We start from the raw sequence: 23,599 nt of genomic DNA, 5'->3' as shown, positions 1-23,599 counted from the left end.
TCTGTCCGTCCACCCACCCATCCATCCATCCGTCCATCCATCTGTCCATCCATCTGTCTGTCCATCCATCCATTCAGGAAACACAGCACATCCCAGTGCGAGGTATTGTTCTAGGCCCCACAGAATGGGCGTGGGGCCCATGCTGCTCCCTATCTACCGCTTCAGGCCAGGAGAGGAACAGCCTCGTGTGCAGAGGGCTGCACGGCGGTCCCTGTGCCTCCTTCTTGTCTCCCTTTCTGGGCTCCAGGAATGATTCCCCTAAGGCACCCTTTTACCAGGCTCCCAGGCTACTGGCTTCTGATGGCCCTTCATCTCCCTTCCGAAGCATATATACTGATGGTTTCTACTAAATTAAATAAATAAATAAATAAAATAACAAATTAGATGAGATGGACATTAAAAGAGTGGACAAAAAAAAAAAAAAAAAAAAGTGGGCGAAGCAGAGGGCAAGGGTGGTCCCCGGAGGGCCGTAGCCTGCCGTTAGGCTGTACTCGCAGCTAGAAGACAGGACCTAGAGCTGCACCCACCCCTCTCCCACACACCTGAGAACGCTCAGGCCTCAGGGATGCAACAAGGACCCCGTAAGGTGCAGCCAGTCTGAACCCAGGGCCCTACAGGTGGTCATGGCCGCCTTCTGCTTTGGGCAGACCCTGCCCAAAAACTTGACCTTCGGGGCTGCAGGTACAGCTGTAGTTTATAGCATTACTCTTGTGCGTCGGGCAGACCATGATCCGGGCCTGGCAGGAGGAGGGGGCTGTCACCCGGCCTGGAGCGGGGAGGGGCAGAGCAGGCTAGGAACGGGAGTGGGGGGTGTCTCCCTGCGAGGCTCCGAGACTGTGGTGCACTCCCAGTCACAGCAGCCCTGCCTGCCTTTCAGGACCCACATGGCCCAGGTTTGAGCCTGCGTCCTGCGGCCAGTGTCAGCCCCAGTGTGTTGCCCAGAGGGTCACCGTCACTCCTCCCGTGCGGTCTGAAGTTGTGCGGTCACCCGGCAGCGATGTGAGCACCCGCCCACGCTGAGTCTTCATCTTCCCGCTTGGAATAATTACTCCTACCCCTGAGGGCTAAATGTCACATGGACCGAGCACCTAGCTGCACCTGGACTGGTAGAATGATCCAGTAAATATTGTCCTCCACCCACCCTCGAACCTCAGCTGCTGGCGGCCGGCGGGGACCTCCGAGTCCCCATGGGGCATCCGAGCCACCCTTGCAGCAACCCCGTACAGGTTGAGCAGACTGACCCCCCGGGACATCCATGTGCTTTCATCACAGACAAGCACCGAAGTCCACATGCGGCCGGTGGCCAACTGCGGGGGCTGGCATGGTGCTCCCTCCCCACCAGGCGCCCACCAGCACCAGCCCTGACTCACTGGGATGGCCCCAGCCCCTCTCCCAGGCTCCCCCAGCCTCCACCCCTGCACCGGGGCAGAGTGGTGTGAACCGTAGCTGAGCTCCTGGATGAGGATACGCTAAGGCCAAGGGCGGGCGGTAACAAGGATGGAGCCAACATTTGAGCACCGGCCCTTGGCCCAGCTCACGTGGACCCGGTGTGCCAGGGCACTGAGCTGTCTGTACATCACTTCTCAGCGGCGGCCTCAGGGTCACCTCTGCTTGGGTCTGTCTCTGTCCCATCCCCACCATCCCCCATCCCCCACCCCCTACATCGCTTACATCAACCCACCAGGAAGTCCCGTGTGTGACCACCAGAGTGATGAGCATGTGTGGTAGATCCCAGGAGGGGAGCCAGGGCCCTGGGGCAGAGTCACCGGAACAGGAGATTCTCTCCCTGCTCTCCTCCCTGCTCTGGGCACAGCAAGATTCCTCCAGGCTGCTCAGAGACTGGGGTCTCTGCTCCCATCACCCACCCCACCCCAGCCACGGGCATTGAGAACAGCCACATTGGATTTTAAAGCCAATTCACAAACCCACTGCCAGGGGTCAGGAGTTGTAGGGGTTAAGTAGGAAACCGCTCCCTCAGCTCCAGAGGCCTGCTGCAGCACTGTTGCCTATAAACAGAGCCAGCCACTGCCCCTCGGCTCCTCCTGCTGGCCAGCAGGTGCCTGCCATGGTCACGGCCAGCCGGGGCTCCAGGAGGCTGTGTCCTCACAAGCCCAGCAGCACACGAGATAAAGAGAGTGTGTGTGTGTGTGTGTGTGTGTGTGTGCGCGCGCGCGCGCACGCACACAACCCTTCCCTGGCCCTGGGATGTACATTGTGACTGGCTCCCCACTAATGGCAATGAGCCACTCAAAAAATTCCACCCCCTCTAGGCAGCAAGTCTGTGGCCAAGATCACAGGTGCTCAGGAGACTACCGTGACCGGGGTGGGGCCCGTCTGCAGCCAGACACCTGGGGAGCTCTGGCTGGGGCTAGAAAAGCAGTGCCCAGAACTGGGGTGCTGTGGGGGCCCAACTATACTGCGTCCGCCTGAGTGTGGGTTAAGGTCAAGATAAGACTAAGTCAGGTGGTTGGGGATGTGAGTCAGAAGGAACCAATACAGCACCCGGTCAGGGTCAGTGTGGGCTGGGCCCACGAAGTGTGTAAGGCAACAGGCCAGCATAGGGCCGCGTTAGCAGTCAGCAGGGCCAGCCCTAGGGGCCAGGATGCCACCCAGCAAAACACGACCGTGTGGGGCTGAACCCAGGCCTGGCATGGCATTAGGATGACCTCTCTATTCAAAACAATCCAGGTGGTTCTTGGCTATCCTGAATCCAGGGCCACAGGAAGCAGGGCCCCCAAGATGCAGGAATCCCCGGAGGTGACCCGCATCAGCCCCCAGGGAACACCCTCTGTGCACGCTCCAGACAGCCCCTGCAGGCCCTGTGCACCCAGAGCCCCCGAGACCCCAGTGCGCGTGCGCACACGAGTGCGAATGTGAACACGGGATACAGCGTGTGCCGAAGGGCCCCCCTCCCCCCCTCAGCTCTGCACGACTCTCCTCAGGATAATTATTTATTATTCATGGTCATCAGCATCTTCATTAATTATTCATATGATCCTTAATTATTATCCTTAACAATAAGAGCAGTAAATAGCAGAAAAGTCCTTGAGGTGCCTAAGGCCCAGGGCCGGGTGCCTCCGGGCAGTTAGACCAGCTAATGCCCCCAGGGCAGTGGGGAGACCACAGACCCCCATCCACTGCCCGGCCCTGTCCCCTGCCCCTGCCCCTTCCCCTCCCGTGGGGGCCCAGGGGACTGCAGGCGGAGATGGTCCCCAGGGCTGGGGGAGGGGCCGTGCCTTCGCCTTCTTCTCCCCTTTCTTGGCCAGGGCCTCCCGGGCAGGGCCTCTGAGGGGAGGGGCCCAGGCAGTGCGCTGAACCCTGGGTGAGCCACGTGTCCACACCGGGCAGCCCCACTAACTGCCCGGGTCTGAGCCATGTCTGTGCAGGGGCTGGGAGGTGAGGGCCCCCAGCTGGCCCGGCAGGGAGAGGCGTCGAGGGGGACCATCTTGGGGGAGCTCTGGGGCCCCCGGGGGGAGCTCCTCGAACGCCATGAACTGGGAAACCTGCAGAGAACACAGCATGAGCAGAGGAGGGAGACCGCGGATGAGGCAGAGAGGACCAGGCGAATTCCGGGACAGAGGACGGGAGGACAGAGAGGGTGGGAGGGGCAGGGAGAAGGGCCAAGGCACACGGGCCGGCACCTGGGGCGTGAAGGGGAGGTGCCAAGGCTGCAAGCAGAGAAATGCATTCTCCGCGGGCAAGAGCCCAGCTGCGCAGCTGGGGGCCCAGGGAGCCATCCGTGACCCAGGGGGGCACTCCAGGCTGCAGCCACTCCCTTCCCCGGGGAACACAGCAGATGACTCCAAACCCAACCCAGAATACGGGGCCCTGAGTTGGGACAAAAAGAAATGAGGCTCCTTCCTCCCATCTAGAAAGAACTCGGGGACCTAGAAACAGAGGCAGGCTGGCGGCCAGGCCTCGGAAGGCCAGGGAGAGTGCCAGGGCAGGCGGGAGGGGTTTGCGGATGCTGATGAGTGTGCCGGGAGATCTCCGCGGGGGAGGCCGTGAAGGGAGACTGGCACGTTTGCTGACGTGGGCCCTGGTGTCTGCAAACAGGAGCAGGCAGCATATGGGAGGGGGAGCAGATGCCAGAGGGAGTGGGGAGCAGATGCCAGGCGACCTCTAGGAGCCAGAAGAGCCTCCTTCTTGGGGCCCAGGCGCAGCTGTCTTGTCAGAAGACTAGGAACACACATGCCCACTCGGGAGAGGACAAAGGGCAACAGAGGCCCACTCCGGCAGAAGAGAGGAGATGCGGGCCAGAAGTGCTACCCTGGGGCTTAGCCAAAGCCCTCCAGACAGCCCTGCGAGGCAGCCAACGTGACAGCCACTGGTTGGCCACAGAGCCAGAACTGAGCCGCGCCCGTCACGGCAGGGAGCTCGGACCGTGTGGGCACGCAGCCCCATCACAGGGCGTCTGGTCCACCCAGCCCCCTCCTCGGGAGACCCCTCATGGCCATGACACAGACACCTTGAGTAGATCTGGTCATTCAGGTGACTCCGCTCAGCCTGCTGGTCTCCTCTGCCCCGCTTTTGGGGGGCTTCGGCTTGGGGGGCTCTCCTGCCTTGCCCTGTGCCCACGGCTCCCCAGGAAGCCTGCCTTTAAGAGCGCCATCGGGGACGAGGGCAGAAATGGGGGCGGACGCCGCGGCCCAGGGCGGAGCCGGAGCCAGCAGAGCGGGTTTGGGGTGGAACTGGGGCGGAAGGCGAAGCCGGGGTGCCCTGGGCAGGGGCAGGGCCTTGGAACTTACCTGAGAAAGCGAGTCCAGGGTGAGGGTAGGGACGGGGCTCACAGGCAGCAGGGAGGAGGCGGAGGTGGGACCGGGCCCGGGGGTGGTCACAGCACTGTAGGCAGGTGGGACCAGAGCCATCGGTCTCTGTAACAGCTGCAGGACAGTGGCCATGTCTGCGCTCAGCCTGGTCTCCAGCCTGGGGCAAGAAGGAGGAGGTGCTCTGGCTCTCGGGGCTGGGGGCCCGACGGCTGGGACTCCGGGACCGCCCTATGGACCCGCCGGGGGGGGGGGGGGGCCGGCCCAGCCCCCCTCCCCGCTCTAGGGGTGCGGCCTGGGTCTCGGCACCCAACGGAAGGAGAAGGTCAAGGCGGCGCACACACAGAAAGGCCCACCCAGCACACACCCTCCCTTCGCCGCGTCACACTGCGGGGACCCCCCGGTCACACCCAGCCCACCCAGCCCACCCCTCCACACCAGGAGCCGGCCTCACCTGTGGAGCTGCCTCTGAAGGGCATCCAGCCTGCTCTCCACGTCGCCCCGGGACCTCCGGCAGGGGCTGGAGAGGGGGATGTTCAGGAGGCTGGGGGTCGGGGCAGGGCAGCGAGGCAGTTCCTGGTACTGGCGGCCCCGGCTGTCCCCCCAGAAGCTGAAGATGTTGGACACTCCTGAGAAGGCCCCTGGAGCCAGAGAACTGGGTTGAGCTCGGTCAGCTGCCACGCCCCGCCCACCCGAGATGGCCCTTACCCTACCTGACAGCGGGTTACAAGTGTCACTGCTCTTCTCACCGTCCTCCGTCAGGGGCTCCCCACCCGGCGGCTCTCCGGGGGGCCTGGGGCTGGAGAAGGGCACCAGGCGGAGGGGGCTGGAGCTGCGGCCTGGGCCCTCATCCTCACTGCTCTCAGGGCTGGAGGGGCCACTGGATGGGCTCTCCCCCCACGGCCCCCCTGGCCGGACCCGGCTACTCGGCCCTGCCCCCGCCCGGCCCGGCCCCAAGGCGGACACCTCCCCTGGCTGTTCCGGGTCTGTGGGAAACAGAGAACAGGCCTCAAAGAAGGAAGGAGGCACGAAGGGGGGGGGGGGGGGGGGTGGGAGGGGACCAAGCAGGACTGGCAGAGGGCTGTGCTAGGACGCCCTGGTTTGTCCCTGGCTGTTTCTTCTGCCCTTTTCCCCACCTCAAGCGGACTGAGAGCTCCCGGAAGCCGGACCAGGTCGCCTCCGACCGCTGACTGCCCAAACACAGGCAGTGGCACTTATGGGCCCGGCTCTCGGAGACCCCCGTCTCTGGCCCCTCATCCCCCTCTGCACTGTGTCCTCCCCCCAACATCAGTTCAAGGCAGCACCAGCCACCTGAGGCCCAAAGCAGCTGAGGCCAGCACTCCCCGCCCGGGGCTTCCCGGAGGAGGTGCCAGTTCAAATGGACATTAGAGAACGGACAGCGTTTGGGCAGCTGGGGTGAGAGTGGGGAACACTGAAGTTAGGGGTGCAAAAGTCTGCAAGGCCAGGTGCAGTGGACACTGACCAACGGACTCCATGCTCCGCCCCCCTCCCTCCTCACCTGGACCCCGCCCACCGCTCCCCGCCCCCGCCCCGCCCCCGCCTCACCCTTGTCGGTGCGCCTGCGGAAGGACAGCTTGCGCTTGCGCTGTCTGTTGAAGCCGCCCTCCAGCTCCCCGCTGCCAGGAGACCCGGGGATCATGTTGGTCTGGAACCAAAAGCAGTGTCAGCTCCCTTCTGCACCCACCTGCCTTGCCCGGGTCAGCCCACACCCCCTCATTAACATAGCAAGTGAGGCCCGGAGCTCCTGGCACAGATGTCACTTCTGCCCTAGAAGGAAAGCTCAGTGACGCTGGGACACCATCTGACAGGTGGGGAAAGAAGCCGGAAGAGGTCACGCAGTTGGGGGCGGCCACCAGGGTGCAGCCTGCTCAGGGCAGCCCACTCACGTCCCGCAGGTTGAAGGTGATCTCCAGGCTGGACCAGAAGTGGTCAGAGAACTCGGGGTACATGTCCAGCACCTCCAGCAGGTCATCCCGGTGGATCTTGTGCAGGTCGCAGTAGGTGAGGGCCCGCACATCGCCATTGGACTTGCCAGGCCGAGCATACAGGTTTAAAGGCTCTCCAAAGATGTCATTCTTCCCTGGAGGCCACCAAGAGTGGGGGTTCAGCCCCTGGGCAGCATCACAACCAAAAGGCACCTGTCTTCCCAGTCTTCCTATCCCGGACTGGGGGCTGAGGGCCTCCCCTCAGTCTGAGCACCCACCCACCAGCCCCTGCCCCCACAGCCAGGGAAGCGTCCACCAGCCACATCTTCCCGCCTGCGCCCAAAGGCGGGACTTGTGAGGCACGAGGGGAGGCGGGGAGAGGGTGTGCTTCTCCTTGCCTTCCAGTACTGCAAGCAGCCAGCGGGACCGGCCTGGAAAGCCCACTCTGCCCTCGGTCCTGGCCTCCTTGGGTTCAAAGCCCACTTGTATCTTGTATCCACCCTCCAAACCCCACGTCCTAAACCCCCTCCTGGCCAATCACTGTGCCCTCAGTGTTCTTCAAGCTTAGATCCTAACACAGTGGAGAAACAAGACCAACATTTTGTGTATAGCACAGCGCAGCTGACCACAACACCCAGCAGGTAACCCCAGAATGTGTCACACGTGGCGGCACATTGTGAGGTGAAACGTTGGTTTTAGTTATGTCTGGGATGTCTGCAGAGTGAGTACAGGTGTTCGTGCTGAACTGAGAAATAGACATGGAGTATGGCCCATTGTGATGCCTCTGCCCTAAGGCGCAGCTGTCCAGGGCCAAGGGAAGGACAGGCGGAGGGCAGAAGTCCCTGCCGGGCACCCCCCCCCCTGTGTAAAGATGGGACAGAAGGTTAGGAAGAGAAGGGAAGAGGGGCAAGTCTCCCTTCGCTTTGGAGATGGTGAGCACTTGGCTGGGCTGTGCCACATGAGGCTGCGGGAAACTCAGTAAATTTCCTTAGTAAAGTCGGATGCTTAACCTCCCTTTACTGCCCACGTAGGAGTAACCGGTTTGGTCCTGCCTTCAAAGGCAGCAAGAGTGTTGAGGGGGAACAGAATCCAAGAACCCCCCAAGTTCAGCAGCCCCACCCCATGCGGGGCTCCTCTTCCCTCTCCCCCTTGGAGGGCCTAGGCTTTGACGAATTAAAGGAACTCAAGGTCCCTGCAGGCAGGCCTGGGTCCACAGCCCCAACAACTGTCCCCTCGAGGAGTTCAGACCTCTTCAGGCCTCAGTAGGCCCTTCCCGCCCAGTACTGGGTCCCCCCCCCAACACCCGTACCCAGCGCCGTACCCAGGATGGCCACGACGACGTCCCCCCGGAGGATCTCAATGGAGCCCCGGGAGATGAAGTAGAGCGCGGTGAGCAGGTCCCCGGCGTGCACCAGCGTGTCCCCTGGTGGTGCGTGTGTCGTCTTGAACTTCATGGCCAGGGCCCTCAGGCAGCCCTTGGTGGCCCCTCGGAAAGGTTTGCAGTGCTGGAGCAGCGAACGGTTCAGATGCAGACAGATGTCCGCCTGCAGGCACTCGGGGAAGCCTTTCAGCACCTGGGGGCGGGGGCCGGGCTCAGCACCCTAGCTTCGGGCGCCCAGCCCAAGACCCTGGGAGGAGCACCAGAGGGTCCATCCCTTCTAGCCAAGTGCCCGTGAGGATGACCCGCCCTGCTGCTCTCAGCCTCCATTTTTTTGGGTAAAATGTCGAGACCCATCCCTGCCTGGGGCTGTTGGAAGGTTTCAAAGCCTCGCCTCTGTGCAAGGGCCTGCTCTGGCCTGCCCTGCGGCGAGAGAGCTCTGGCAAGCGAGCTCCATCATCAGAAGGAGGAGAATGCCTCTCCCAGGGGCCCTCACAGTGCTAACTGGGACCCCCGAATGGCAGAGTGTGCTGCTGTCAAGGGTGCTCCGGCCCCGAGAGAAGTCCCACTGCGGCCTTGCTCCCTCCGGCCAGCCACCTCCAGCCCTCCTCGGAGTCCGGGGCCTCACCGCGTTCATATCGATGCCGTTGGTATAGGACCAGGCGTGCTGGAAATACTCCTCCAGCCGCTGGCGCAGGGGGTTGGGGATCTGGTGGAAGCGGATGAACTCCCGCACGCGGAGCATCTGCGTGTGGTAGCGGGCGGTGCCCGAGTACAGCCTCTGGATGATGGCGGACACGTTGCCAAAGATGCTGGCGTACATGAGGGCTGGGGACGGGGCGGGGGGGAGCGGGCGTCAGCACAGGGACCCTGCCCGCCCCTGCCCCGGGTCAGGGACACACGCAGTCACAGCTCCGCCTGAGCACACACAAGAGCTGCACAAACACAGAAGCCCAGGTCCACGCGCCCTGGGGCTCTGCCTCATGCCCCAAACATGCCCCAAACTTGCCCCAACGGTCATCCCTGCTGCTTTCATGTCCCAGGGCCCCCCTCTAGCCCATGTGGCATCTCCCTCTCCTCCATCACAGGCTCCTCCCAGACTAGGCACCACACAACACCCCCAACACCTGCCGCTGTCCCGCCGCCCACCCCCAGGGACACACTCACAGCCAATGAGCATGACACAGATAGAGAAGATCTTCTCGGAGTTGGTGTTGGGGGACACGTTGCCGAAGCCCACGCTGGTGAGGCTGCTGAAGGTGAAGTAGAGGGCTGTGACGTACTTGTCCTTGATGGACGGGCCACCCAGGCCGCTGCTGTTGTAGGGTTTGCCGATCTGGTCCCCCAAGTTGTGCAGCCAGCCGATGCGGGAGTCCATGTGGGGCTGCTCCATGTTGCCGATGGCATACCAGATGCAGGCCAGCCAGTGCGCGATGAGCGCGAAGGTGCACATCAGCAGGAAGAGCACGGCCGCCCCGTACTCCGAGTAGCGGTCCAGCTTCCTCGCCACGCGCACCAGCCGCAGCAGCCGCGCCGTCTTCAGCAGCCCGATCAGCTGCGGGGGCGGGGGCGGGGCGGGGGGAGACCTTCAGTGTGGGGGCAAAGGAGGAGTCGGGGGGCGCTGCAGCCCTGGGGTCACTAGAGAAAGATCCCCAAACACTTCCTCCCAGAACCTTCTAATGACCGAAACACCCCCCATTCCCTAAGCCCGGCACAGGGTCCCATTAAGCCTTGCGCCAGCCCTGTGATGACACGGCTCATGGGGTCCCCCTGCTGAGAAGGGGACTCTGAAGGGTCCCACAGCCACCCTGAGGCACCTGGCCAGAACTGCCCCCGGTTCCCAGGCCACTTCTGTGTGATTTGAACATGGCGGCCGCTTTGGACAGACAGACAGAAGAAGGCAGCCCCTCTGGATCTGGTGAGTGGCTCCCATGGAAAGGGGTGGTGGCCACGGCTTAGCTGGGGCACCTACCGTGGCCCCCGTTCTCTCACTGCCTCCCCGTGCCCCTCCACCTCCCGCTGCCCTCCCGGCCTCTGCCTCCCGGCCAACCGACCTCCTCAGAGCCGGAGCCAAAGATAAGCAGGTCAAAGGGGATGGCGGCCACCATGTCAATGAGGAACCAGCCCTTGAAGTAGTGGACAGCGATGCGTCCAGGGTGGCTGACCACCTCCTCGTTGGCATTGACGTAGGTGGTGCGGAAGTTGATGAGGATGTCCACGATGAACATGATGTCCACGATGAAGTCCACCACGGCCAGGGGTTGGCAGGCATAGCCACAGTCGGGGGCCTGGGGGCCCTCCTCCGTCTCCTTCAGCAGGAAGGCAGCCGAGTAGGGTGTGAAGACGGCCGTGTAGATGACCAGCAGCAGGATGAGCCAGTCCCACACGGCCTTGAAGGGGCTGTAGTGCAGGATGGTCCAGCGGTGGATCCGCGGCGCCTGCAGCTTGTACTCGGGCAGCACGTCAGCACCCAGGGACAGGACCTGGACGGGCAGAGAGGGCAGAGGTGCCGGAGTGACGTACCCCTGGAGGCTAGTGCCGGGGATCTCCACAGTAGGAGTGGGCGTCATCTCTGCTGGGGCCTCCAGAGAAGAGACCAAGCCAGCAAGAGACTTCCTCCAGACCGAGGAAGGGAGACACCAGCAAGCGTTGGTCAGGAGACCAGTCCCTCAGCCAAGTGGCTATGGCCCCTGCCCACCTGGGGGCTCGGGTGCTACTCCTCTCCGACGCAGCTCACTTTGCAGCTCACGGGCCTACTGTCTGGTCACCTGAGCTCAGGACACCAGGCAGTCATACCCAGACCTACGGCTCTCCCCACCCCACCCACCCCATCCCAGTGATACACACCCATCCCCCTGGTTATAACTCCCGGAGAGGACCCTGCCCAACCCCCATCCCAAACACCACACACACACACACACACACACACAGCACTCACAAGCACCATGATCCCAGCATAGAAAATGCTCCAAGCGCTAAGATTCCAAACCTGGGTGACAACCCTAAGAGGTATAATAACTTCAACACATAAAATGGTGGTGGGCACTGCTACTCCTGGGGGCCCAGGGAGTGAGAGGCTAAAGGTCCCCTTGCTGCTGGCCCAAAGGTACCAGCCACCCAGACTCAGGCCCCTTGGCTTCCCTGGAGGAGAGACCAAGGCACAGACCCCTGCCACCCCCACCCCCACCAAGCCCCTCTCCCCAGACCCAGGGCCGCCCTCAAGCTCTGCCCTCCCACATTCCTACAAAGGCCCACAGAAGCCCTAAGCCAGCCATAGACGTCCCTACATGAACACAGCCAGCGAACGTTCCCAAGTGTCCTACCCAGCTCTGCACAGGCTCAATAGTCAGGCGGAGGCAGGCCTGCCATCCCCACCACACGCCAGCAGCCGTGCCCTTCTCTTCCCAAGCAAAAACTAGGAAGAACCGAGGCCAGCTTTCCCACACTAGGCCAGAAGCCTGGCTGTCCCCTACTGTCTCCCCCTGCCCCCCGGAATCCTCCCCCACAGACATCTGACTCAACCCCCGACTCCGTCCCTAGGTCCTCCAGGCCTGGCACTGCCATCCCCAGGACACCCAGCCCAAGGCCTCACCCACACTGTTGAGAACCAAGGTTGCTGGCCTCACTCCAGGAAGTACTGTGAGCCCAGGCCCCACATCCTCACACCTCTGGGCCAGAAGAGTCAGGGTGGGTAGAACCCCCAAAGATGCCCATTCACACTCAAGCCAGGGATCCCCTGGACCCACCATCCCCTGGTGGACTGTTCGGAGAGCATCTCCTTAGAAGAAGTAACTGGAAGATAACACGGGCTATGGTTGGGGATTTGGCCACCCTGCGGGAGGCAAGGCAGGTCAGAGATATCTGATGACTGGGGAAGCAGCTGCAGTCAGGGGAGGGGAGGGAGCATGGGGGCTTCCAGGCCCCCACTTCTCCCTGCCTTCAGCCCAAGCTACTTGCTCCTTAAGGCAGAGAGCGAGAGCCAATGGCTTTTCAGGGGTCAAGTGAGGACTAAAGAAAGAACCAGCCAGGGCCCCCAAGGACAAGGAGGGCAGAAGGTAGCTGCCCCTGGACGGGGCTCCTCCCCAAGCCTGAGAAGCCAAGCCCCCTGGGGACTGTGTTGGACCACACCCCTGGCACCACCCTGGCACGACCCTGCCCCTCCCCAAGTCTGCACCAGCAAGACCCGCACAATGCCCCTGCTCAAATGCACACTCAGGGGACACACCTGGGACTCAAGACCTGGATCCACAGACCCCCTCCAACAGGGGCCAGGCTGTGCTCGGCAACCACCAGTTCACTGCATGGCCTTGGCCCAGATTTGCAACCCCTACCCTGACTTCTGGTCCCACAGAATACTGAAGCTTATTTCAGCCAAATCCTGGGTCGTCACCCGTGGGTAGGATTCTCCTCCACCACCCCCCATACACATACCTATTCCCTGGCTGGGAGGCGTGCAACACAGCCACCCGCCCCTGGGAAGAGGTGACCCAGGTGGCTGAGCTCAGCCTGCCCTCACCACCATCCGGTGGCCCCTGATTCCACGCACTGCTCAGCCTCAGCCTCCAAATCGGGACCCCTGAACCAGCCCGAGCCTCTCTCCCTACCGCCCCGTGTCCAAGCCAGCACCTGGTGGGGAGCTTTAGGGACCCGGAACTTTTCTGGCAGCCTCTCACCGGCCCCCCGTGCTTCTCTCCTCCCCGTTCGCCCACCGTCACCCTCTCTGGGCACGCATTTCATTCCTGTTCTCCCTCTCTTTTTGTATTTGGAGCCAGGACTGTGCGCCACAGAAGCCATGGAAGAAAGGAAGCCCCGGCAAGAAAAACACTGTCCACCCAGGCCCAGCAGGCCTGGATGAGAGCGAGCAGGGCCCAGCAGTGGGATGAGCAGAGCTGCGGACCCCACGGCTCCCCAGACTGACCTGCTTCTCAGAAGCCCTCTCCCAGCCCAGCCCAGGAGCCAGAGCCCTCCAGGCTGCACCCAACTTGCCAGTGCCTGTCTGGGTACCCCAGCCCAGGGAGGGAAGGGGGAAGTGGCTGGGGGTAGAGGGGGTCACCTACCTCCTGGGCCACCAGGCTGGAGATGCGCACGGCCCGCCTCACCCGGCCCTTCTGGGCCCTGGGCTGCAGAGCCCCTGTCCTGCTTGCCTTCCCTGCTGGGGCCGCCATGGAGGACTTGGCTCCCCCCAGCCTGCCTGCCCTGGAGCCCAAGGGCCCGGCCAGTGCCTCACCTGCACCCCAGCAGCAGTCCCAGCCCAGGCTGCGCCCCAGAGGTTGGCGGCCTGGCTTCCAGGACAGCCTCTGGCATGAAGCCAGGGTCGCTGGGGCTGGGCCCCAGGGCCAGGGTCACCCTGGCAGTGAGTGTGGACAACAGCCCTCCTGGCTCGGGCTGCCCATGGCCCCCCAGTGCGGGCCCCGCTGCCAGGGTGCCGCTCTCTGCCCGCCGCCAGCCCAGCAGCAGCGCCGCGGTCGGAACCTCGGCTCCTCGGCCGGCCCCTCCTCCCAGGTCCCCACCCCCACCCTGCCACACTGGGCTCCCCCGCCCCGCCTCGTGCTGGCCAGCGGCCCCCTCCCCCGCAGCCCGATCAGGGCTCCTGCTGCAGCCGCTCCCGCAGCCCATGCCCCTCCCCCTCCCCCGGCAGCCAGGCCTGTCACCGCAGATTAATGGTCTCCCCGACACCCCCGCCCCGCCGGTCCAGTGCCCAGCCAGCCAGAGTCAGACAGACACCCAGAGATGGAGAGACCGCCTGGTGACAGGCAAAGCCAGGAACGCACACGCGTGCTACCGCCCAGGACCACGCCAAGACCACACCACGAAAGGCACACGATGCAGGCCCGGGAGCGGGGCACACACCCGGGGCTCCAGGTGGGAAGAGGGGCAGAGGCAGGAGGGGGAGCGAGGTAGGCAGCCAGACAGGGGGCCTGGGGTGAGGGGAAACATTCTGGAATCAAGGCCAAGGGGCTGGAGACCTGGCAGGAGCCCAGTGAGCCAGAGGCAGCGGGAGCAGGGCCAGGAGGAGGGCCGAGGAGGCTGGCAGCGACCACAGGAGCGAAAGGGGGCCGCGCCCTCACTCAGGCCAGCTCAGGGTGCGGCCGTGCAAGGGGCAGGAGGGAGCCACAGAGACTGAGGCTCAGGAGGTGTGGGACAGCGGCCCCCGCGGTCCCGGGCTCCTCCACCACTGCAGGGATGCCCACTCCTGACCCACGCCCAAGGCCAGGACATCAAGAATGAGTGGGAATGGACTGGCGGTGCAAGCGAGCCTGCTGCCGGGAGGGGACAGGAGACCAGCCTGGTGGTGGTACCAGGCAACGCCTCCAAAGGTGGGCAGTCTTCTCTGGACCGGGATTTGGGGACCTGGTCCCTCTGTGTCTGTGCACCCCCAATCATACACTCCCCATGGTTTAGGGACAGGCCGGGTACCTCCCAGCCATTCTGGCGCTAGCACAGGACCCCCACCCTCCACCTAGCTTATCACATTGGCCTAGAAGAATCAGGGACCATAGTCTTGACCTCCATGGCCCCTTCTAATCTGAAATCTTCATAGGTCTGCCTCTACCCTACCCCACGCTTCCTTCACCACGCCCTGTGAGCAGACCCCATCACACCCCCGGGGACTGCCTTCTCTGGCTCACCCCGCCTCCCCTGCCCGGTCCTCCCTGTGCCCCATCGACCTGTTCTCGGTATCTGGTCTGGTCCAAGTTCCCTTCCCAACCTCTGCTCCCCTGCGGTCCCCCTTTCTCAAGACCTTTTGGACTTGTTCTCTCTTACCTCAGCTCTGAAACCCTCTCCCCCCCTCCAGAGGCCCTTAGTGACCAGACAGACCGGACCCCCCCGTCACCCCACTTTGACCACAGCCCACTCCCACCCCTATAAGCTCCTCCAAGGTGAGAGGAAAGTCAGGGTGCCAAGTGCCTACCTGCGTGACCTTCTCGGTGACGTTGTGGGTCCGCTCCTTTATCTTGGGGGCTATGATCTCCCGGTCACTGGTGGGCGAAGCCAGGAAAGGGTCCCCCTTGAGGTCCACAAAGTTGAGGGTGATTTGGGGAATCTTGCTAATGGTGCGGTAGCGCACAAGGTCGGAATCAGACGTGGAGTTAAGCAGGCCTCCGCGCAGGGGGTGCATGGCCCCTGGAGTGGAGGGGAAAATCGGGTCAGGGGGTGCGGGGGCGCACCGCCAGAGGGTGGAGGGGAAAGCCAAGTCCGGGGAACAGGCTGAGGTGGAGACCAGGCCCTGTGTGAACTAGGCCACGGGACACCATGAGTCAATGAGGCCAACTCAGGAGACAGGCGGAAGGAGAGGGAGGAAGAAGATCCTCCATCGGGTCTGACCCACAGCACTGGGTGCCGGCCAGAGGGCCAGGTGGGACCAGGACCCGGAGGCCTCTCCGGCCCTTCACACGTGCCCCACCGCCATCCCCACTCCGGGCCACCCTGGGCCAGCCGCTCCACCAGCCAGCAAAGACTGTGAGTGGAAGAATGTAACGGGATGAATGGACATTTAATGGAGTAAAAGGCCACTTAATGGGATTAAGTAAGTGCTTAATGGGATTTCCATCTCCCGGCCTGTGTGGCTGGGGCTGAGAGGGGGAAGCTGGGGGCCCAACAGGGCAGGCCCCGGTGGGGAAGCGGCGGGGCAGTTTCCCCCACAGGGCTCCCGGGCCCTCACCGGTGCTGGCGTGGCGCGGTGGCGGGGGCAGCCCTGCGCGCATAGCTTCGATGTCATCGGCCGACGAGGCGCGGCGCACGCTGGCGCAGCTCTCCCGGGAGCGCGTCCGGGGCAGGCTGCAGCTGGAGCCCGACGCGTCGGGGTTGAGGCTGTGAGCCCGGGGAGACGGGTGCGGCTCGGGCGCACCGGCCGGCGGGGAGCCAGGGCCCACCAGCGCACGCCGCTCCTCTGCCGGCCCCAGCCCCGCCACGTGGTTGTCCATGGCCGGCACCTCGTCCAGGGCCAGTGACTCGCGGCTAGGCGCCGCCGCCGGTGTCAAGTCCACGTCCACCACCACAGCCCCTGGGGCGCCCGTACTGCCCGCCCCGCCCTGCCGCGCGGAGGAGTCCCGAGCGGTCAAGGCCAGCAGCGCAGGGAGCTTCAGGCGGAAGGTCTTGGCTCGGCCTGCGGAGAGAGGAGAGGCATGTGACCACCGTCAGGAGAGCAGCCCACAGCAGGGAAGCCTGGGAGCTGGGCCCCAGCCACCGACCAACGGGAGGGAGGTGGACGGGTTGGGGAGGGAGCCCTGGCAGCCGGCACCCCTTCACCCCAACTCTGGTTGTACTGAACCCAAGTCTCAAAGGACCTCCAGAATACAATCTTATCTGAGACTCTGACAATAATTAACTACCATTTCTTGAACCTCGCAGGTCATGGTGGGCTCAACATAAACTATGCTCAGCTCTTACAACCGGGCAGGTGGGTGTCTTATCCCCAGTTTAGACTCAAGTTGCGAGATGTGCTAGAGGTCACCTGGTAAAGGGCACGGCCTGCATTTGCATGGAGGATTAACGTCATGGCCTTCAGGCCAGACCCCAATGTAGGAGCTTGAGAAACCGAGAGCTGGAACCTTTTGCCAAGACTCTGAGGGGAAATCAAAATTAAACCCAAAAAGGACATCATGGAGGAAGGGGGAGCTTCTGTGTCAGAGGAGAATGCGACAGGGCCTCCCTGACTCTAGGCAGGGTGTGTGCTCCCTTCAAATCCTCTTCCTAAAGCCAAGGCCAGAGCAGGGAGCAGGTCAGTCCAGGAGCAAGGACTGGGGGACAGAAGCAACACAGGGAGCAGGAGCGGCGTCCCAGAGAGACAGAGTGTTCTGAGCAGGGGAGCCACTCCGAGGTGGCCAGAGCCATGTGGGGAGGCTGAATCCCCCATTCCTGGGGCTCAATACAGGACCAGTCCAGGAACCCAAGCGGGTGGGGGAGCAGCTAGGAAACCAGGTAGAGTCCTGTCCCAAGGACCTGAGAATCTAGGCTCAATCCGTCACCCCACTCATCTGTCCATCCCAAGCCAGACGGGACTGGGCCATATCCCTGGTGTTCTCTCCCCAGCCTCTGAAAGGAGTACCCCCCAGTACCCCTTCCTGCAGAGCACTGGCCTTGGGGAGCCTCAAGGCCTCGGGAAAGGGACCTGAGAGCACGGCTACACTCACCTGGGGCCAACCAGCTGCTGGGGGGGCCACGGTGATTGGTGTCTCGGACCGGGGAACCCACCATGTCCTTTTCCATCACCACCTCGAAGTTGAGGATGAACATGATGACGGCGCCATCTTCATTCTTCACGGGCACCACGTCCACCAGGCACAGGAAGCAGCTCCCTGCAAGCCGAGGACATGGCCGCTGTGGCACTCGGAACAGGTCCCTGCCTGCGCCACGGCCCCCACCGCCATTGCCGAGCCCCTCCTCCTTGTCGTCTCCTGCCCGGGCCCCTCCTTGGGCCATGGGCCTGCCTCTCGGAGCTCCTGCCCTCCGTCTGCCCACTCCAGTGTGCTGCTCCTTGTCAGGGCCTCTCTGCTCGCCCCTCCTTCGCCTCTTGGTCTTTCCTTGCTGTCCCTCGTGCCAGGCAGTCTAGCACCCCAGGGAAGGCCGCAGACTTCAGGCCCAGGACCTCTGGGCTCCCGTTCCAGCTCTGCTTCGTCCCTCATGGTTTTTCCTCCCCCTCCCTTAATGACTGAGCCTCCCTGGGCCACCTCTCCCACCCCTCTGAAATGGGAATAACAATCACTTGTTCTCAAGGAGTTGTGAAGAGGAAACGAGTCTAGGGCAAGGCCCGGTGTGGCCAGGACACGATAGAGGGACTGGCAGTCCCTCCGTCCCCACATCAGGCTGGGCCACTCCACTGCAAGCTGGGTGCAGAAGCTGAGGACAATCTCGAAACCGCAGGCACAATTTGGTATCGCCACCATTGCCAAGCGTGTGATTTTGTGTTTCACAAAAGGATTGATCTATGATATATAGAAATAAAGTGATCTTTAAACAAAGAATTGAGAAGCACTGCTTCTACAACTTCCCATCATTTTTCTCTCTTGTTCCTTGACTTTTTTCTTCCCCTCCCATTCTCTCTCTCTCTCTGGCCACCAGAGCCCCTATTAATACCAGGTGAGATCAGTCGCCCAGGCTAAACGCACCCAGTCCACCTCTGCTCCTTGTGCAGAGCACCGTCCCCTCACCGCTTTCTCTGTCGCTTTCTGAAAGTGACCCTGGCACTCTCAGCCTCTGCCTAAGGCCCAGCTCAGAACCCCTACCTACAGGAAGCCCTCCTGGATGAAACAGCCTGTTCCTCCCTCTTTCTGGACCCCACAGGGACCAGACAAGTTCCTCATCTCCCTCTCTTTCTAGGGCAGAGACTTCTTTCCTTGCTTTGGCTCCCCCGTGCTCATCTGTCTTCTCTGAACTGTAGGGGCCTTACTCCCCGGGTCTGCCACCCCTCTGAAGGGCCCAGCACCTAGACCCATGCCCCAGGGAGCAGGCCCTGGCAGCGGCTGTGAGGGACAGGGTAGTGGGGAAGGGGTCAAGAAGGGGAAGGGCGTGTGGGTGCTGAACTGAGGCCAACAAACTCGGGGCTGTCAGCCTTGGACTTGGGCTAGTGCTTGATGCCCACCAGCAAGGCCCTGGGCGCTGAGCCTCAGCTGAGCAGGCCAGGTGCAAAGGGCATGAGTCCTCCCTGGCTTGGGAAGGCCGGGAGAGGCAGGCAGATCGGCACTTCTAAGGGCTGTGGGATCGAGCTAGCAGAAGGAGATCCTCTGAAACCAACTGGGACAGGACAGCATGGGGTTGAGGGGGGCTGGGCCAGAGGAGGGGCTGGCCAGGAACTCTCTGCCCCACCCCAAAGCCCTTCCACTCACCGCATCCCGGCCCTCCAGGCTTGGCCTGTGAGACCTGAGCTGGGGGCTTTGTCAGGGTCTCCCTCCAGCAGCTGTCCCCTGACCTCCGGCCTCTGACATGGCCTGGCTAAAGCCAGGCTGTGGTGCTGGGGCCGCTGGGGCCGGGCCCAGCTGGAGACTGTTTGGCACCCACACAGCCCGCCTAGAATTTATGCCCTAATATGGTGATGGCCGGCAGCGGCCTGAACAGGGACTGGCCCTCATCAGGACTAAGGAGAGGCCAGAGACCAGGAAACCTGAGCCCTGGAGACCCCCAAAACCCACCCCTGGCACCCCCAGTGATCCAGGTCCTGATTCCCCTTCCTCACAAGGAAACTGGTCTCAGAAAACTCCACGAGTCTGGAACCCAAATGAGCCCAACCCTTCAGGCTGGCCTGGGGATTCTGTCCCCAGCACAGAGCCCCAGAAGTCTGAATCCCAGCCCTCAAGGGCCATGCCCGCTCCGTTCAGGCCTCTCTGCCTTCTGCACCGCAGGGAGCCCGGGACCCTGGGATCCTGAACTGCCACCCTGCCTGCCAGGGCTGCAGAATCTCCGGCCCCGAGCCCCCCTGCGGTACCGACCGGCTCCCCACTCCAGACGCACACTCACACGCGAGGCCCCCTTGGCCCTCTCCCTTCCTCGACATTCAAGGAATTTTTCCTTTCAAATAACCCTGTCGAAGCCCTGGTTATTCCAAAAATGTGAACTGGAGTCCTGCCTGAGGGCTGCGGGGCTGGGGGGTGGAGGGTAGGCTCCAGCTGCTATTTTCAGGGGGCCATGGAAGGAAGAAGGAGAGCTGGTGGCCCCAAGTCAGCCAGGACTCTCGGGCTCTGCCTCCCACTGCCCAGCCAGCTCAGCCGGGTCCTCCACGGACAGCCCCGTCACCCATCCCCAGCCGGAGCTGCCAGCGGTCCCCATCCCGTCACTGGCTGGCATGACGGGGGGGTGGGCGTCACTGAGGGCAGCTGAAGGTTAGACAGGACAGCCGGGCATCAGCACGGAGCGGATTGCAGCCGGTGTGTGGTGGGGCTCTGACCTTCGCCCAACTTCACGGCAGAGAAGAAATGACCAGAGTCGGCAGCTCAGCCGCCTCCTGGGGACCCCTGGGCTGGCGCTGCGCACACAGGACCAGACGGTACCTTGCCCTCCCCTAGCCCCGTGCCCACCTACCCCCAGGCCCTGCCTGTCGCTCTGCTCTGCTTCCTCTTCCGACCTCGGTGGGCCCCCAGGGCCGGCAGCTCCCCCTGAGCAGAGGCCGACAGGACCCAGAGCTGGGCCGGCCTGCAGTTCCGCCTAGAGCCACTCTGTGGCAGGCACGGCCCACGCTCCCGGGGCCACCGGCGCCCGGAGCAGCCAGGAAGGGACAAACTGGAGGGGAGAAGTAGGAAGCCCACACCGTCTGCACAGTCAGGTGGCCGCCGTTCATTGCTTCCGAATGACCTTGGGCAAGTCACCTGCCTTCCACGAGCCTCCGGGGGCTCCTTGGTGACACGGGAAGATCATGGCCACCCCACGGGGCTTGAGGGATGAATGGCATGACGTACGTGAAGTAGGAGCCGGGCCCCAGGGAAGGCTTGATAAATGGGAGGAGGAGGAAAGGGAGAGACCCCCGGGCCAGCCACATTGGCGCGGCTGACGCAGAATAGCCCGCTCACAGCCTCCCCAGCTGAAGACTCTGGAAGGTTGGGTGTCCAGCGTTCACCTGCCTCCTGGAGCACGGGGCACCCCCGGCCCCTGTGGGGACGGACCCGAGGACCAGGGAGTCCACCGGTGAGTGACAGTCACCCTCTGACAGGCTCCTCTGTGCCCCGGGTCCTAATGGCCCGTGGAGGTTATGCAGCTCCCAGCAAGACATGAAGGAGAGAAGAAAAGGGGGTGGCGGGGGGGCGCGGCAAGTGCAGCAGGTACTGTCACCCACCAGAACACAACGCTGGCTTTCTTTCCCTGGTGCAACCCCATGCCCAGCAGGGCACCCAGGGGCAACATCCCTGCCCTGCACCCCAACCCATCCAAGGCTCCGGGCCCCCACCCACAGTCCCAAACCCCATTTCCCACTTCTGGGCACCCTGCCCTTGGCGTGGCTCCAGGTTCTGCTTCAACAGGGGCAGGCCTTATCATCCTGGGCGGCACGAGGAGGATGGGGAAAGGGAGGACTGCAAGTGACCCTGAGTGTCCTTGGACAGGCTCCTCAGGTCAGAGGCTCTGGCTGGTCATCTGTAAACCAGATGTCATCCCTGCTTTTTTGAGGGTGGCTTTTTGTCCCCAACAAATTCTCCCTGAGCACATGCATGTGAACATTTGGGGTGTCACGAACAAAACAACCCTAGCCCCTGCCCTCACTGAGTCAAGGACTCAGAAGGACCCGAGTTCCGAGCCCAACATGAGATGGGGGAGGACAGGCAGAAGGCAGAGGGAGGAGCCCACGGAGCTGAGCTGATTGGCCCCAACCGGGGACAGGGCAACTGCTGTGTGACGGTGGGCAGGTCACCCACCTCTCTGAGCTCTAGTCTCCCCGTGTGCACTGCAAGGATAAGTGATTCCTGCCCTGGATGCCAGATGACATGACAGATGGCCTTGTGGAAGCATCCAGAGCTGTAACGAGGCACGGTGCTGGGATCCTGCAGGGAAGGTGACCTCGGGGAGGCAGCCCTCCTCACCCCAGTCGCCTCCCGGCAGGAGGAGCTGGGCCCAAAGTCACACTGAGGGCAGGAGGCTGGGGCTCCAGTCCTCCCTGTCCGCCCCCAGGCAGAGAGGCTGTCTCCGGCGGCCCAGGGCTGTGCAGTGTCAGGTTATATTTAGCCTGGTGGCGGCGACAGGAAGATGCAGCAGGAGCTGCTCCTGGCCAGGGGCCACCGTGTCGCTAACACCACTCTCATGGGCAGCCGGGGGCCTAGGCAAGGCCAGGGACATTGCACGCCCGGGGACAGAGCAGGGAAGCCTGAGAGGCCAGCCAGTGTGTGTGGGTGTGTGTGGGTGTGTGTGGGTGTGTGTGGGTGTGTGTGTGTGTGTGTGTGTGTGTGTGTGTGACAGAGACAGAGAGGCCTCTGCCCCTGACTCCAGGAGCTGAGCAAAGTCCAATGCCCACCACAGGACGATACAGGCTCCCCTCCCCCAGCCCTTACAGCCTGACATCTTCCCAGGGATTCATAGGGTCATAGAGAGGGCCTCAGGGGCCTCCGTGCAGTGGTCCCAACTGCCACCCCTGCCCCTGCAAACCCACAGCCCATGGCCTGCCTGTGCCACCTTTCCCCAGGGACACTGGAACAGCCTCGAGAGAAGAGTCCTTTCTAGACAAGTTCCGGGTCCCAGCCCCATCGACCTCCTGGGACACAGCCACACGTCTATAAGCTGGGAGCCATGACTTCTGAAGCCTTGGGAAGGTGAAACTAGGCCACGTTCACGTGCAGAAGGCTGCTCAACAGCTCGTTCGCCAGAGCTCTTTCTCCGCCTCCAAGCTCTACCTTCCCCCTCCTACTTCCTGGAGTCTGCCCCTCCACTCCCGCCCGCCAGAATCCTCCCGAAATCCCCCTGATCCCAGCCAACTCAGACCTTTCAGCTCACCTTCCCTCCCACCCCTGCTGGGGCCCACGTGCTGCCTGAGCCCCTTCAGCGCACCCCAGCTTCACGCGGCACCCCTGCCCCAGAGCCCCAGCCCCCCTCCTTCCCGCTCCTGCCATCCCCTTGGACCCACAGGGCTCCCATCGACCAAAACATTGCTGACTGCTCCATGTGGCCACGGTGATGTTTCTCTTTGAGAATTTCTAAAACTATATCCCTAATTGCAGAGATAATTGTATACGGGCTTCTGGGGTGAGCTTCCTTCTTCCCAGCATCCCCACCCAAGACAGAGCCCTGAGGCCAGGGCCGGCCTGGCTTCACAGGAGTTGTGGGGTAAGCAGGACTGGTCCTCGGGGCAGTGCCTTGCACGTAGATGGGTGTGGGCAGGGCGACCTCCCCACCCTGCAAGCTCCCTTTCAGATCCAGGGAGACTAACTGGCCTTTCACAACGGAAGTTACCCATTTCAAACCCATCCTGAGTCTACACAGTGGCTGGAACCACGGTGACAATCAAGGTGTCTTTTGTGGAAGTGCTATTAAAACTTACCAACAGAATGAAGGGGCGCCTGGGTGGCTCAGTCAGTTAAGTGTCTGCCTTCAGCTCAGGTCATGATCTCAGGGTCCTGAGATTGAGCCCCATGTTGGGCTCCCTGCTCAGCAGGGAGTCTGCTTTTCTCTCCCCCTCTGCCCCTCTCCCCTGCTCATGTTCTCTTTCTAGCACTCTCTCTCTCAAAAAAATAAATTAAATCTTTAAAAAAAAAAAAAAAAGAAAGAAAGAAAGAAGAGAAAAAAGAATGGAACATGAAGGCTGGTGGTCCAGGAACCAGGACAGGGGACCAGAGCAGAAGCCTCAAACGCGTGGTACTTCTGAACCTCAGACCCTTACCGGCACTCTTCACTGTGACTCCCAAACAGCCTGCCACGGGGCACCAAGGGCACACAGCCGAGGTCCAACAGGAAGCAACCTGGGGTTCCTGCCCACTTCCAGGGCTCTGCAAGGCTCCAGAACTCCGCACCCACCTTGGCTCCCAGTGTACCCCAAAGAGCCAGGGGATGCCTTGAGCACACCCACCCCAATTCCAGCTCTGCCATCCATCCCTCGGTCA

At 62.6% G+C, this 23,599-nt stretch overlaps 1 protein-coding gene across 9 annotated transcripts in view; it reads right to left on the bottom strand.

The window, feature by feature from the left end:
• Nucleotides 1-2,938: 2,938 nt before the first annotated feature.
• Nucleotides 2,939-23,599, bottom strand: part of KCNH2 (potassium voltage-gated channel subfamily H member 2) — a 61,394-nt gene continuing 40,733 nt past the window's right edge. For 4 of the 9 annotated variants that reach the window (XM_045086383.1, XM_045086386.1, XM_045086384.1 and 1 more), the window contains exons 3-15: nucleotides 17,225-17,389; nucleotides 15,754-16,197; nucleotides 15,004-15,215; nucleotides 10,145-10,573; nucleotides 9,258-9,645; nucleotides 8,719-8,918; nucleotides 8,034-8,286; nucleotides 6,674-6,867; nucleotides 6,333-6,432; nucleotides 5,480-5,752; nucleotides 5,221-5,407; nucleotides 4,749-4,926; nucleotides 2,939-3,503 (exon numbers count right to left, since the gene is read on the bottom strand). In XM_045086383.1, the coding sequence (XP_044942318.1) occupies nucleotides 3,354-3,503; nucleotides 4,749-4,926; nucleotides 5,221-5,407; nucleotides 5,480-5,752; nucleotides 6,333-6,432; nucleotides 6,674-6,867; nucleotides 8,034-8,286; nucleotides 8,719-8,918; nucleotides 9,258-9,645; nucleotides 10,145-10,573; nucleotides 15,004-15,215; nucleotides 15,754-16,197; nucleotides 17,225-17,389 (3,173 nt within the window). In that variant the 3' untranslated portion in view covers nucleotides 2,939-3,353. Of the gene's footprint in view, nucleotides 3,504-4,748; nucleotides 4,927-5,220; nucleotides 5,408-5,479; nucleotides 5,753-6,332; nucleotides 6,433-6,673; nucleotides 6,868-8,033; nucleotides 8,287-8,718; nucleotides 8,919-9,257; nucleotides 9,646-10,144; nucleotides 10,574-13,147; nucleotides 13,306-15,003; nucleotides 15,216-15,753; nucleotides 16,198-17,224; nucleotides 17,390-17,796; nucleotides 17,993-18,916; nucleotides 19,076-23,599 lie in introns of those variants that run through there. The other 5 variants (XM_045086385.1, XM_045086382.1, XR_006608491.1 and 2 more) reach the window with 5 other exon arrangements.

Source organism: Mustela putorius, unplaced genomic scaffold (genome assembly GCF_011764305.1).
Source record: "Mustela putorius furo isolate JIRA1106 unplaced genomic scaffold, ASM1176430v1.1 tig00000929_pilon_pilon_pilon, whole genome shotgun sequence".
NCBI classification, from domain to species: domain Eukaryota; kingdom Metazoa; phylum Chordata; class Mammalia; order Carnivora; family Mustelidae; genus Mustela; species Mustela putorius.
Note: the sequence above shows the minus strand (reverse complement) of the source record. Positions and strands in the feature narration are given on the sequence as shown.